General features: G+C 31.7%; 1 protein-coding gene across 1 annotated transcript; it reads left to right on the top strand.

Moving 5' to 3' along the window:
• Positions 1 to 9,892: 9,892 nt before the first annotated feature.
• On the top strand, positions 9,893 to 11,963 carry LOC132755299 (uncharacterized; the record flags this gene model as incomplete). Its single annotated transcript, XM_060746156.1, has 3 exons — positions 9,893 to 10,597; positions 11,089 to 11,171; positions 11,862 to 11,963. Coding segments are annotated over exons 1-3 (464 nt in total), but the record flags the coding sequence as incomplete, so codon positions are not given.
• Between the last annotated feature and the right edge of the window lie 250 nt (positions 11,964 to 12,213).

The raw sequence follows: 12,213 nt of genomic DNA, 5'->3' as shown, positions 1-12,213 counted from the left end.
TAAAAATAGAAGTCGAACTAAGAGACTAGTCTATTACATATATATCAAATATTGTTGCATCGAAATATATATACTATTGCTTTCTTCGAGGAATTATATCTTTCAAACTGTAGTCCTGTCAAAAATTCTGCTCTATACATACATGTATATGTTTACAATAATCAGAGGTGTATCAAATGTCATGTGCTGATGGTAGTTAACATGGCGCCATTGCAACGTTTTGTGTCTTGACGTAATGTTAAGTGGAATGGATTTTGACTTAACGGTGAAATGAAGGGCTTGTTTTTCTGTTATTTGAATACTGTATGTCACAGTAATATCCATGACAGTCTATTTTCGATTTTAAAAAGCATCACTTTACATGGTCTACTGCATGATACCATATTATCAGTATTTAATTATTATGCTTATCTATATTTTATATATATACCTTTATTAATTTTTCATTCGATTTATTTATATCAACAAATAAAACATTTGTTAAAATTAGTTCCTGGAAAAACTCGATGGAAATTCAATATCACACAACTACATTCAAATTAAATACATTTAATTTTGACTAGCCTCAGGGGAGGACCCAAGATGTTGTTAGAACTTTTGGCTCAACCCTTTTGTATATACATTTGATGATTGTATATTGTGTGTATACATGTATCTACGCAGTTGTAAGACGCAGTTTTGGTCATGAATATTTTGACAAAAAGTTATAACCTCGTCTTATAAGTACAGCCTACTGAGTGGTGAATGAAGAAATTATGCACCTGATGAATTTTTAGATTGAAGCTGGTCATTCCCAGTCACCAGCAATCACTAACCATCTACGCTCGGTGATGAATAATTCCAAGTTGAATGTCTTAATACCATGTGTACGGTGGAAATCAATGCATTGTGTATTTTTAGTGTTACATACATGAAAAATATAGTAAAACTAATAAAAGTTTGTACTTATGATAAAAACTTTTACTAAAATTTTTGTGGCTTAAAGTTTTCAAAAATGACTATGTCCCTTCTTTAAAATGGAGGAAAAATGTACCTACCTGCCCCTACGATCGCGATCTGAGCCTCAAGCTATGTCCACTTATTCAATTATGAAACACAATTAATGAGAACAAACCTATACAATTATCGTTTGTTAGGTCGTCATATCTGTTGAATAACAAAGATGCTATTTACAGATTTTCGGAAAATGAACCTCATAACACCTGGAAAGGTCACGTCGACCACAGCTGGTATTGATTTTTTGAAGAGTAATTACAGATATACGATGATAACTTGAGCTTTAATTTTCATAAAAAATATTTAATGGATAATGATTAAGTATGAAAGATTAATAAATATAATTAAAAAAATCTTAGTAACAAAAAATGCCATTATAAAATAAAGTATCAGAGAAAGTATGCAATGGTCACAGACTCCGTAACAAACAAATGCAACTTAAAATTGTTTGCCATTTTGTCGTATAACCTGTAGTTTCATGTAGGAAAATTAGGTCACATCAGCGAGATTTGATTTTCACAAAAACTTTCTGGTTCATCCAGTTCATTGTCTGGGTCATTTAATTTATTGTCTTTGGTACAAAATTAATGTTAAAAAAATGAGTAATTTGTTTGAACAAAGTTTCAAAATGGATAATAAAAAATTGAATCCTGCTTTACGATTTATACTTCAGTTTCTGTATCATTTCTAAAGAGAATTTATATATAAAAGGTAAATATGAATATCTTTTTATTGTGCTTTTTACGAAACATTTGTATGTTTTAAGCAAATTACTCCCAATCAAAAATATTTTGCCACTCGTTCACACATTGATAAACAATCTAGCGTAAATTGCTGACAGAACAGAAAAGAACAGAACGTTTTTTATTCACCCAGGTACAAGAAGATATCATATCGTACAACATGGGGTTATTACGAAATTTACATTAACACAAAATAATACAGTATCCGGTCAATGAGTATTACAATGATACAAAATCATAAGAAAAATAGAAAGAGAGAAGAAAAAAATGAAATATAAGTTTTGAAAAATTGATTGCTATTTAGAGACATGTGGGTGGCTGGAGACGGGGGAATGCTAACTTTATATCAACATTAAATAAATACTGATGTCACTAGGTTAATTATTATTTTATTTTTTTATTTAGTTTTTAAATATTTACTATCATAAATCGGAGAAAACACGCTATTTATGAATGAAATTCCACATAACTGTCTATTGGGTTACTACTAGAATACGATTGGCTGTTAGTAAAGATTTCAGAGTTTGCCATTGGATAACTAACTGGAGCAAAGCTAAAAATAAAAATAATTGTTCCGTACAGAATAAGGGCATGTAAACGTTACAGAAGTGTTATTACATGTTAATTTATCGTATAGTTAAGGTGAATTGGACTTAATTGACATTGTCTGGTAAGTGCATACGTTCATTTTTGGTTACATAAGAGTATAATTGGTTGTAACCTTTGTAGTTCACAAAATAATACATATAAAATGACATTACTTTTCATAATTAATATTATGTGCAAAGATAGCAAAAATAAATATAAAGTAAAGATATATAAAAAGAGGTAAGAAGAGAGGCATTGGTATCTTATCACTTGTAGGGGTCTATCAGAATTTTTTTTTAAGTCGTATGAAGCCACATACTTTCGAAAGTATCCTTCCGGAAGTTGATGTTAATAGAAGCTTAAAACCATAATCGGATACGGTATTTTCATGAAAGTTGATTTGTCTGAAGAGGGTTCTTCTTTCATTTTGAAAACGGTCACAGTTTAACAAATAATGTCGTTCCGAACCTATTTCATTACGGGTACATAAATTACATTTTCTTTCTTGAAGTAAGGTTCCATCCCATTTGTCCGTTTCAATTGGGAGCCTGTGATTTGCAGTTCGATATTTAAATAAAGTGTTACAATCGCGCATTGGTAAAAGCTGGAAATAGTTTTCGAAATCTGGGCTTTCTTTAAAGTTACTGTAAATGATGCCTTTATTAGGCAACTGAATTTATGCATGCCATGTTTGTCTAAATTGATCTATAAGAGTTTGTTTTACTGATCTATGTATATATTTTTCAGTTATGTTATGTTGATTTTGCCAAAGATCTGGTCTCCCTACCCCATTTAGAATACTTTTTATTTTGCTAATCCATTTAAATTCATTATTAGTTTGATTAAGAACGTAGTTATATACTTGATAAGTCAATTTATGGTCTTTTCCTATAATAAGCCTATTCGAAAAAGAGATCATACGATGCTTAGGTAAGCTGTTCACCTCAATATTAAACACAAGATTGACGCGCTTCTTAGAAGAAAGTGGCATTCTCAATCAAGCAGGTTTCCGTAAGGGTTATTCTTGTAGTGACCATATTTTAACTTTACATTTGTTAACTGATCTTCTCAAAAAAAAGAAAGAAAAAACTTTATTGTGCCTTTGGTTTTTGTTTCTTTGATTGACCCCCCCCCCCCTTCCCCCGGTCTCCTGTCCCCTTCCCCTTTGTGGGCCTATTATTATTTTCTTTGAATTCCTAATCAGTTACAAATTATTTATCATTTAATGATTAACCTGTCCGTGCTCTGTCTTTGCCCTGTCCTGTTTTTGTTTGGGGCCCGCCTGGGCTCCTTACCATTGGTTCTTGTTGCTGGATCATATGGGGGTTGCGTTCGTTGAACGCCGCCTTTCCTTGTTGATCTTGTTTATCATATTTTGTGGATTTTTCACAGACCTTCGATAAAGTGTGGAGAGTAGGCCTCTGGCACAAACTGTTAAATAATTTTATTAATGGAAAGTTCCATGCATGACAAAGTGACAGTCCGGACATGAATGTGTATCTTCAAACTCTTCTCGAGAGAATGAGTACCTTCAAACTATAAGTGTGACCTTGACCTTGAAGGTAGAGACATGTCGTCTTGATGTGGTAGACATTTATGCCTAATTATTTTAAAATCCTTCGATGCATGACAGAGTAACAGCCCGGACACGAATGTGTGTACCTATAAACTCTAATTGTGATGCTGTGAAAGTTCAAAATGTTAGTGTGACCTTGACCTTTGAGGTAGAGACGTAATTCTTGGACGCGACACATCGTGATAATGATAAATCGCAATGACTCGGCCCTTTCCGTCAGTCTTCGGATAAGGACCCCATCGGATTGAAAGTAGTTCTACCACGTGGTTTCAGATGTAAACAGAAACAGAGATAATGTAAAACGAATGTGCGGAACTAAATAAAATGGAATTTTGAAAGGGGATCTGAGGTTATGAAGCCTGCATATCACAGTAATAACGCCAAAAGACAAATTTAACAAGCAATTATCATAGTATTGCAAGCAATCCATAAGTCCCCTACCGGTTAGAACCCCATCAACATTCTGAAGGGCCATTGGCCATTCACTAATGTTTCAATTTTTTTTCTATTTTAAGTAAATTTGTTGGAAAAGTTCTTTAAAAGTGATCACAGGAAACAGTTTTTATGAACAGACAGACAGACGGACTGAAGGACACTCTAAAGTTAATATTTGAAACATCCATGTTACTAAAATATAACATTTTTAAAAGCAAAATTCTTAAAGAGGAGATAACTCTTGAATTAAAGATGCAATTTCATAAATAAAAAATTTTCAGCTCTTTTTGACTTATCACAAATATTTTTATATTTGCCATGTTTTAACCTATTTTTTGCCAAGGCAACCAATATTTTTTCAAAATAGGAAGAAAATAAGACATGCATAATCTCCAGACTGCCATCTACCCATATGTCAAGTTTCATAAAAATATTTCCAGTACTTTTTGAGTTATCATTGGATTCAGTTTATGTGTAAAATTTGCCATATTTTCAGTCTATGTGTTGCCATAGCAACCAGAATTTTAACATAGGAAGAAAAAAAAGACGTGTATAATCTCCAGACTGCCATCTACCCATATGTCAAGTTTCATAAAATATTTCTATTACTTTTTCCGTTAATACTGGATCCAGTTTATGTGTAAAATTTGCCATATTTTCAGTCTATTTGTTGCCATAGCAACCAGAAATTCAACATAGGAAGAAATGAAAAAGACGTACATAATCTCCAGACTGCCATCTATCCATATATCAAGTTTCATAAAAATATTTTCAATACTTTTCAAGTTATCGCGGGATCCAGTTTTGTGGACGAACTGACAGACAGACGGACTGAACGATCTTTAAGGATCGGAAATATAACATCCCTGATTGAATGTACGGGGCGTCTTTTTACAGCCTCCACACGGCACAAACAACGCTGATGTGGCGATAAAATAGAGTGAAATAAGAATCCCTAAAGAAAGCTCAACACGGCAAAATTGAAAAGATGCAGGCTCGGTTTGATTGAGCCTGTTCATGGACTTTTTAAAAAGACAGATTTCAGACAAGCTTTTTTATGAAACAAAACCCTTGGTCTTGCACTAGACATTTTATGATTACCAAGCATATCGGGTGAACGCATTTTGGAATTCCGTTATTTCATATCAAGTGCATAAAACAGACAATTGTCAATGCATAATTCTCAAGTGACTTTCTTTGGTCCACCAAAACTTTGTAAAGGTCATGTAGCGACTTTCAAGCTTTACTGGTTGAGGAAGACCCTAGGTGCCTCTCCGCAGTCAGTGCATTATTTCAAGCACCCCAGTTTAGCTATTTCATAAACTAGCACCCTCATATAGGGAGGTAGATGCTTTTTCGCATAAAACGATAAATTATCTAAATTATCGTTCTTTCAAGAATTTTAAAGAACAAGTGTTTAAAAATGGTTTGAATGCTGTTAATTTTGATATGATTGAAACTATTGCAGAGCCAAATAACTTGATGTTCTAAACAATATGATTGTAGCATCATTTAACAAACATGCACTTTTAAAAATACATGTAAAGCGTATTAAAAGGACTAAACAACCAGATTTGTACACTGACGAAATTAAAGAGGACCTCAAATAAAAGGGATCACTAAAAAGTTGTAAAGACTAGATTAATTTTAAGCTGTGGAGAAATAAATGCCAGGCTTCTATTAATTAGACGAAGTCCTATATAACAAGGCAGTTAAAGATTCAAGAGATTGTAAATATTTATGGCAAAATTTAAAAGACCTATCATCTGAGTATAAGCAACCGTCCTTACCATCACTTTAAACATTAATGATGTTCTATTTGAAGGAAACGTGAATGTTACAAATGCCTTGAATAACAATTTTACTGAAATTTCAAAACTATTTAAGAATTCTAATTTTAATATTAACACTTTTTCGCATTTAAATTTTTTTATCATAAACTTAAACATAAGCAATTTGACATTGATTTCATAACCACATTTAAAGTAAACAGGTGTATTGACAACCTTGATAAAACTAAATCTTCTGGCATTGACATAATTGGTTCTAATACGTTAAAAGTATGTAAAGACTCTACAACGAGAGCAGTATTCAATTATTAATAAAAGAATTTCACTAAGAATATTCCCAGATAAACTGAAACCAGCACGTGTTATAGCTTTACACAAAGGGGAGATAAGTCAAATCCCTATAATTATAGGCCAATATCTATTCTCCCATCAATTTCAAGAATATTTGAAAGGCATATTACAAAATCAGCTTAATAATTATCTGGGGCGTCCGTGGCTGAGTGGTTAAGGTTGTTGACTTCAAACTACTTGCTTTTCACCGCTGTGGGTTGGAATCTGGTCAGGGACTTTAGATTCTTTCATGTGAGGTAGCTATCCAGCTAGCATACAGAGCATAGGTGGTACTACTCGGGTGTCTGTTTGTTCCTGAAATAATGCACAGAAGGGCACCTGAGGTGTTCCTCCACCATTAAAGCTGGAACGTCGCGAAATGACCGTTTGTGCCTGAAATAATGCACAGAAGGGCACCTGAGGTGTTCCTCCACCAGTAAAGCTGGAACGTCGCGATATGACCTATACTGTGTCGATGTGACGTAAAACCCAAAACAAAAAAACAAAAATAATCATAATTATCTTCGTTATACCAATAACATAAATGAACAGCAGTCAGGTTTCCGGAGACAGCATTCATGTCAAACGGCTTTGATCCGCCTTATAGATGCTTGGCTTAGAATATTGATGATGGAAATATAATAGGTGCTTTATTTTAAGTTTTTAAAAAGGGCTTTTGATTTAAGTTGACCATAATATACTGATTCATAGATTTAAAGGCTTTTTTTTTCTTAAAAACTCATTAAAACATTCTTTTCCAGTCATAGTCTAACAGAGAGCAAAATTGTAAAAGTCAACAATAATAAATCTGAAAGCCACCTTGCCGGTTATAAATCAGCTGCACCACAATCCTATACTGTTTCTTTTATATCAAGACGATTTCTCAAGCATTACGCATATGCTGACCAAAGTTTGGGGTAATATCCAGTCTGAGTTGCAGTTAGACGTATTTAAAATGGTGCACTCCGTCAATATATTGCCATCAATCCAGAAAAGACAAATGCATGATAATTGGATCAAAATTTAAAATACAATTTACATAGGCAATTTTTCTTGTTGCATAATGAGAATTCTGAAGTACAATATAAAAATAATGTTCATTGTTCCAAAAGCTATTATAGATTGATAAATTGATAAAAACACTTTGGCAAAAATTTTGTTCTTATGCTTGGGCTGCCTGCAAAAGAAGGTTCAAATATTTCTTACCACCTGAAACGAAACAATTTTTTATAACGCTACAAGCCCCTACTTTGATTATGGTTGTTTTTTTTGGTCCCAAAGTAACAAATCAGACCTAAATAAGAATTTTAATAACAAAATTTACTGAAAGAACCGCCCCGAATTATTTAGAAAAACCCGTAAAAAACAAATTCTCTTTGGAATTGTTTCAATATTGAAATAGGTTTCTTTTCCATCTAATGCAAATAATTTTTTTTCTTGGAATTTGAATGTGTTAATGTAATAAAACGATGAATGAAATTTAAACACCAGATATATTTCTGATCTAATACCGTTATCTCAGAATAAAAAGTTACTTACTAAGATCAACATAGAAAAAAAAGACATTATGCATAAACGACCTAAACAAATTATTTGAAACATACTTTTATTATTCTAGTATGGAGTAATGGAACACTGTTCCTTTATAAATAAATTAAATTCTTTTTCAAGTCTTAATTAAATTGTTTTTAATCACATTTCAAACATGTATTATTATCTATAGATGAATTATAGAAAATTTACCAATACTATAATATATAATATTATATAGCGTGTCTGTCTTCTTAAATTGATTAAGATACACTGAATGTGATAATCTTTATAATTGCCTACAAAAAATGTCCATTGTTATGTTTATGTTTATTGAAGGCCTTGTTTGAAAATAAGATTTTGCATTATACATTGTATGTGTTGTCTCAAATGCTTTGATTTATTGTCTTAATAAACTACCTTCGTTAAATAAAGAGTTTATTATTATTATTATTATTATTATTATTATTATTATTATTATTATTATTATTATTATTATTATGTTAGAAATCAAAGTGCCAATTATTAACGTTTATGATCAAAGCTTTGTTTTGGTCAAGATATTATTATGTGACCTTTTTATTAGTAAGTTTACTTTCAACGAATTGCAAATGGTGGAGTGTGCTGTACCTCGGATAAGTTTTTTACGTATTAATAATAATAGTCAGTTAACATGAAAATATCGTTAAATTGTTCGCCCTGTATTGCCATTTGCCGTTACATTTAAACTAAAACGGAGTGTTGGACGAAAAGACGCTAGACTAGGTACCGTCTTTATTCAAATATCTAATTTTTTTGTTAAAAATGTGCTGTAAATGGTTTAAATAAGAAAAATAAGTACATACACCTAAATATAAAACTGAAGGATTCATTTCATGTATAAATCACTTTAATGAAAGTCATTATATATACATTTTATTTTATATATACATTACTCATTTCTTCTACTTGAACAAATAATTACTATCTTATTGTAGTACTTGTTTCATCCTGACTGATCGATATAAGACAAATTCATATCAATTTTCAAGTAGTTTTGGCCACTTCAAAAATGGAAATAATACATTCCACATCCTAGTTTGAAATTTCAACAATTATCGGACGTACGATGTACCAAAGAGATAACTTTCATTGATATATATCCGCTAGTATTTCAAAATTTTAGATATTGACGACGGGCTTTACGAAGTTCTGGATAATAAGTTTTTTCGAAAAGAAGATTAACTGTATTGTTTTTCTGAGAAATTTCAACTGAAACATGAGTCAAGGTAACATTTTTACTTATGTTTTTTAACAAAATAGCTATTTTTATTATCTGGTTCTTGTTTCTTTGCCTTCAATATTTGTAATCGATATACAGCATTATAACACATTCGACCCAAAATTACAATTCCATAAAAGTTGCAAAAAGGGAAAAGATGTCTGCTGTAATCTAGAGATTTTGTGATAGCGCATATATCGGGACAAATTAAACATGTTTTATATTTCAAGTGTATTAGTCATTATTTACAGGTTTTTTAAATAATAGGAATCACAATAAGATCATCAGTTAACGATCAAAGCAAGCATTATTGTAATGTATAATAGCCATTTGTATTGTAAGCAACCACTGCGCGGAAGCGAAAACCTTTTTGCTTATTTGCGTCAAAAGTCATTGTAACAAGTCCGAAACCTCTAGACAGATTTGATTTTTGTCGACATTTTTACAAGGTTTATATTAATCATTGGTGATGTTTCCCCAGACGTTTTGATCGTTTATTTATACAGAATATGGGGACAGGGTGAAGAGTTGGGCTCCGATTCAACACACAGCCTTCAAACTGCGCTATTCGTTTCGTCCGACTGTTCCCACCATCTACGAGTGTTCCCCCCCCCGAAAGAAATCCGTAACATCTTTGGGCAGGAGTCCACATTTGAAAGCTCTTACCAGGAGTCAGGGAAGGGAAATGATAAATCACCAAGCGCAGTTACCTTTGCCAAAGATGATAATTCTAAAGATAACGTTCAAAAGATGAAGAACAGGAAACTTGGCGAACTATTTGCTAGCACTTGAAATGCTGTTTAATAGTGGAAGAGAAGAAAATAAAAGAATGAAAGCTGTCTTTGGGGTGTTTTCGGTGTGGCTGTCGGAAGTCTGATATTCGTATTGTTATACTGTAATTTTGAATACAGTGGTATTGTTGCAGGAACCGTCGCATCTGTCAGTACTATTTTCATTTGTATTGGGCTAGCTTTCTTTCCGACCTGTAGATGTATCATGGCTCTAGTTTTTCCAAACTTTACAACTGGAAAAGGACGAACACTACTTCTTTCGGTTATTTTTTGCTGGTATGTTAACTGGGCCGATTCTAAACATTACACACAATGGTAAAGAAATCGGAAACAGCATGGCATGTGTGATTGACCTAATTGCCAATCAATCAAGAATATTATTACAGCAGTCAAAAGAGCCTATAAGAGATGTTGCCAAATATATAGAGCAACAAAGACAGTCACTAGAAAACATCCAGAACAGCATGTTTGTTGACTTTAAGGAATTGAGAGACGCCATTGATGCACTGGAGAATGACTTTAATGTCGTGGATACAAGTATGAACAAAATCTATGAGGTAATTTGTTTTCCCTAGTGTTTCTTTCCTAGTGCAGAAAATTGAATCAATACATATTCCACATGTGGAATTGATTACAGAAAGTTGCCAAACATGTTATGGTGAAAATTGAGAATTATACATGTACCTTAATTAATATCATAATATCTTTTAAACCATATTTATGAAAACAAATTATTTTTAGAAAAAAATGTTTTGTAAGATGTGTCTGTCATCCTGCATTAATAGTACTGTAAACCTAACCAGAATAAAAATATGGTATATAGAATGGTAATTTAATGTATTTTAGTATAGTGTGTAAAAAAGAGAATGATTGGTTATTATGATTTTCCTCGGGTTATCTCTCAATATTTTATATTAGTACATGTATCTATATTATGTTCATAATGATACTACATTCCGATATGGAAGGAAAGCAAGTATATAATGTTAACGGTGAGAAATTTTATTCTATATACTTTAAACACACATGCATTTTTTTTAACTTTCAGGAATGCACCAGCCCACTAAAGACAGTTAATCAAGAATGTATAAAACTGTGTAACGAACTTCCGACACTTCCTATAAATCTAAGGTATAAACATTTGACTTATGTTAAACTAGTAAAAATGTACAAACTTGACAATTTATCAATATAAATAATATCTTTCACAAAATTCCCTTCGCATCCGATCAAAATTATCATGACTTCTAAATACGATGCATTCCTTCTGTTATCGTTTTATTATTTTTCTTTTCTTTACTTTTGTTTTGTAGGAAATATACGTCAATTATAATAATAAGGCCTATTACAGTAATGCATTTTTTATTACTCAAAAGCTTTTTATTTTTGATATACTGCGCTTATTTTTAAAAGGTTACTCACTGTCAATAACCTGAACCATTCGGAAAAAAAGTAAAAATAGTTAAGTCACAGCGAGTTTTTTTGGAAGAAAAATACTATTTTGTTTATGTTTATTCTACTTTCATCAAATTCTACCCTTCTTTTTCATGTGTTAAGCATTTAACTATTGTTTGCCCTTATACAGACAGGGAAATAGTGCTCGTTATTTAGGCATAATAAACCTTAAAATATGAGTGTTATTTATCATCATCATTATCATCGTCATCCTTTCTTCATCTTAATGATATCATATAATATTATCATCATTACCAACATCATTAATTTTTATCATTATCATCAACAATAACATCATCACCATTTTATATATTGTTTTCTAATGTATGCGTGCTACAGGGATAACATTTCTTTTGCTTACTTCAGAGCGGAATGCCTTACTCAGTGCAGCAGTTTGAACACACTAACTGATATATGCTCTCCATTAAAGATAAGTGACAACTTTGCTGGTGTTACAAAAGATATGAAGTAAGCATAAAATCAGTTTATAATATATCATGGTAATGAAATCTGGTTATTTTATGAACATTGTAATATTTGGATACAGATAATCATTATTTTTACTAATAATTGTCCATGTAAATGAATATTTAATAAATTATAATGTATTCAGTTAATTTTGAGCATTTTCAAGCAAAAAAAAAAAAAGAAAGGTTTAGTTAATGTAATACACGCATTTCTTTCCAAGTGTGACAAGAGTACGTGTATGAATAAAAGA

The sequence above is a fragment of the Ruditapes philippinarum genome, unplaced genomic scaffold, assembly GCF_026571515.1.
Source record: "Ruditapes philippinarum isolate M1 unplaced genomic scaffold, ASM2657151v2 ctg1768_1_1_1_1, whole genome shotgun sequence".
NCBI classification, from domain to species: Eukaryota; Metazoa; Mollusca; class Bivalvia; order Venerida; family Veneridae; genus Ruditapes; species Ruditapes philippinarum.
The sequence above is the reverse complement of the archived record's forward strand: the minus strand, read 5'-3'. Positions and strand labels throughout refer to the sequence as shown.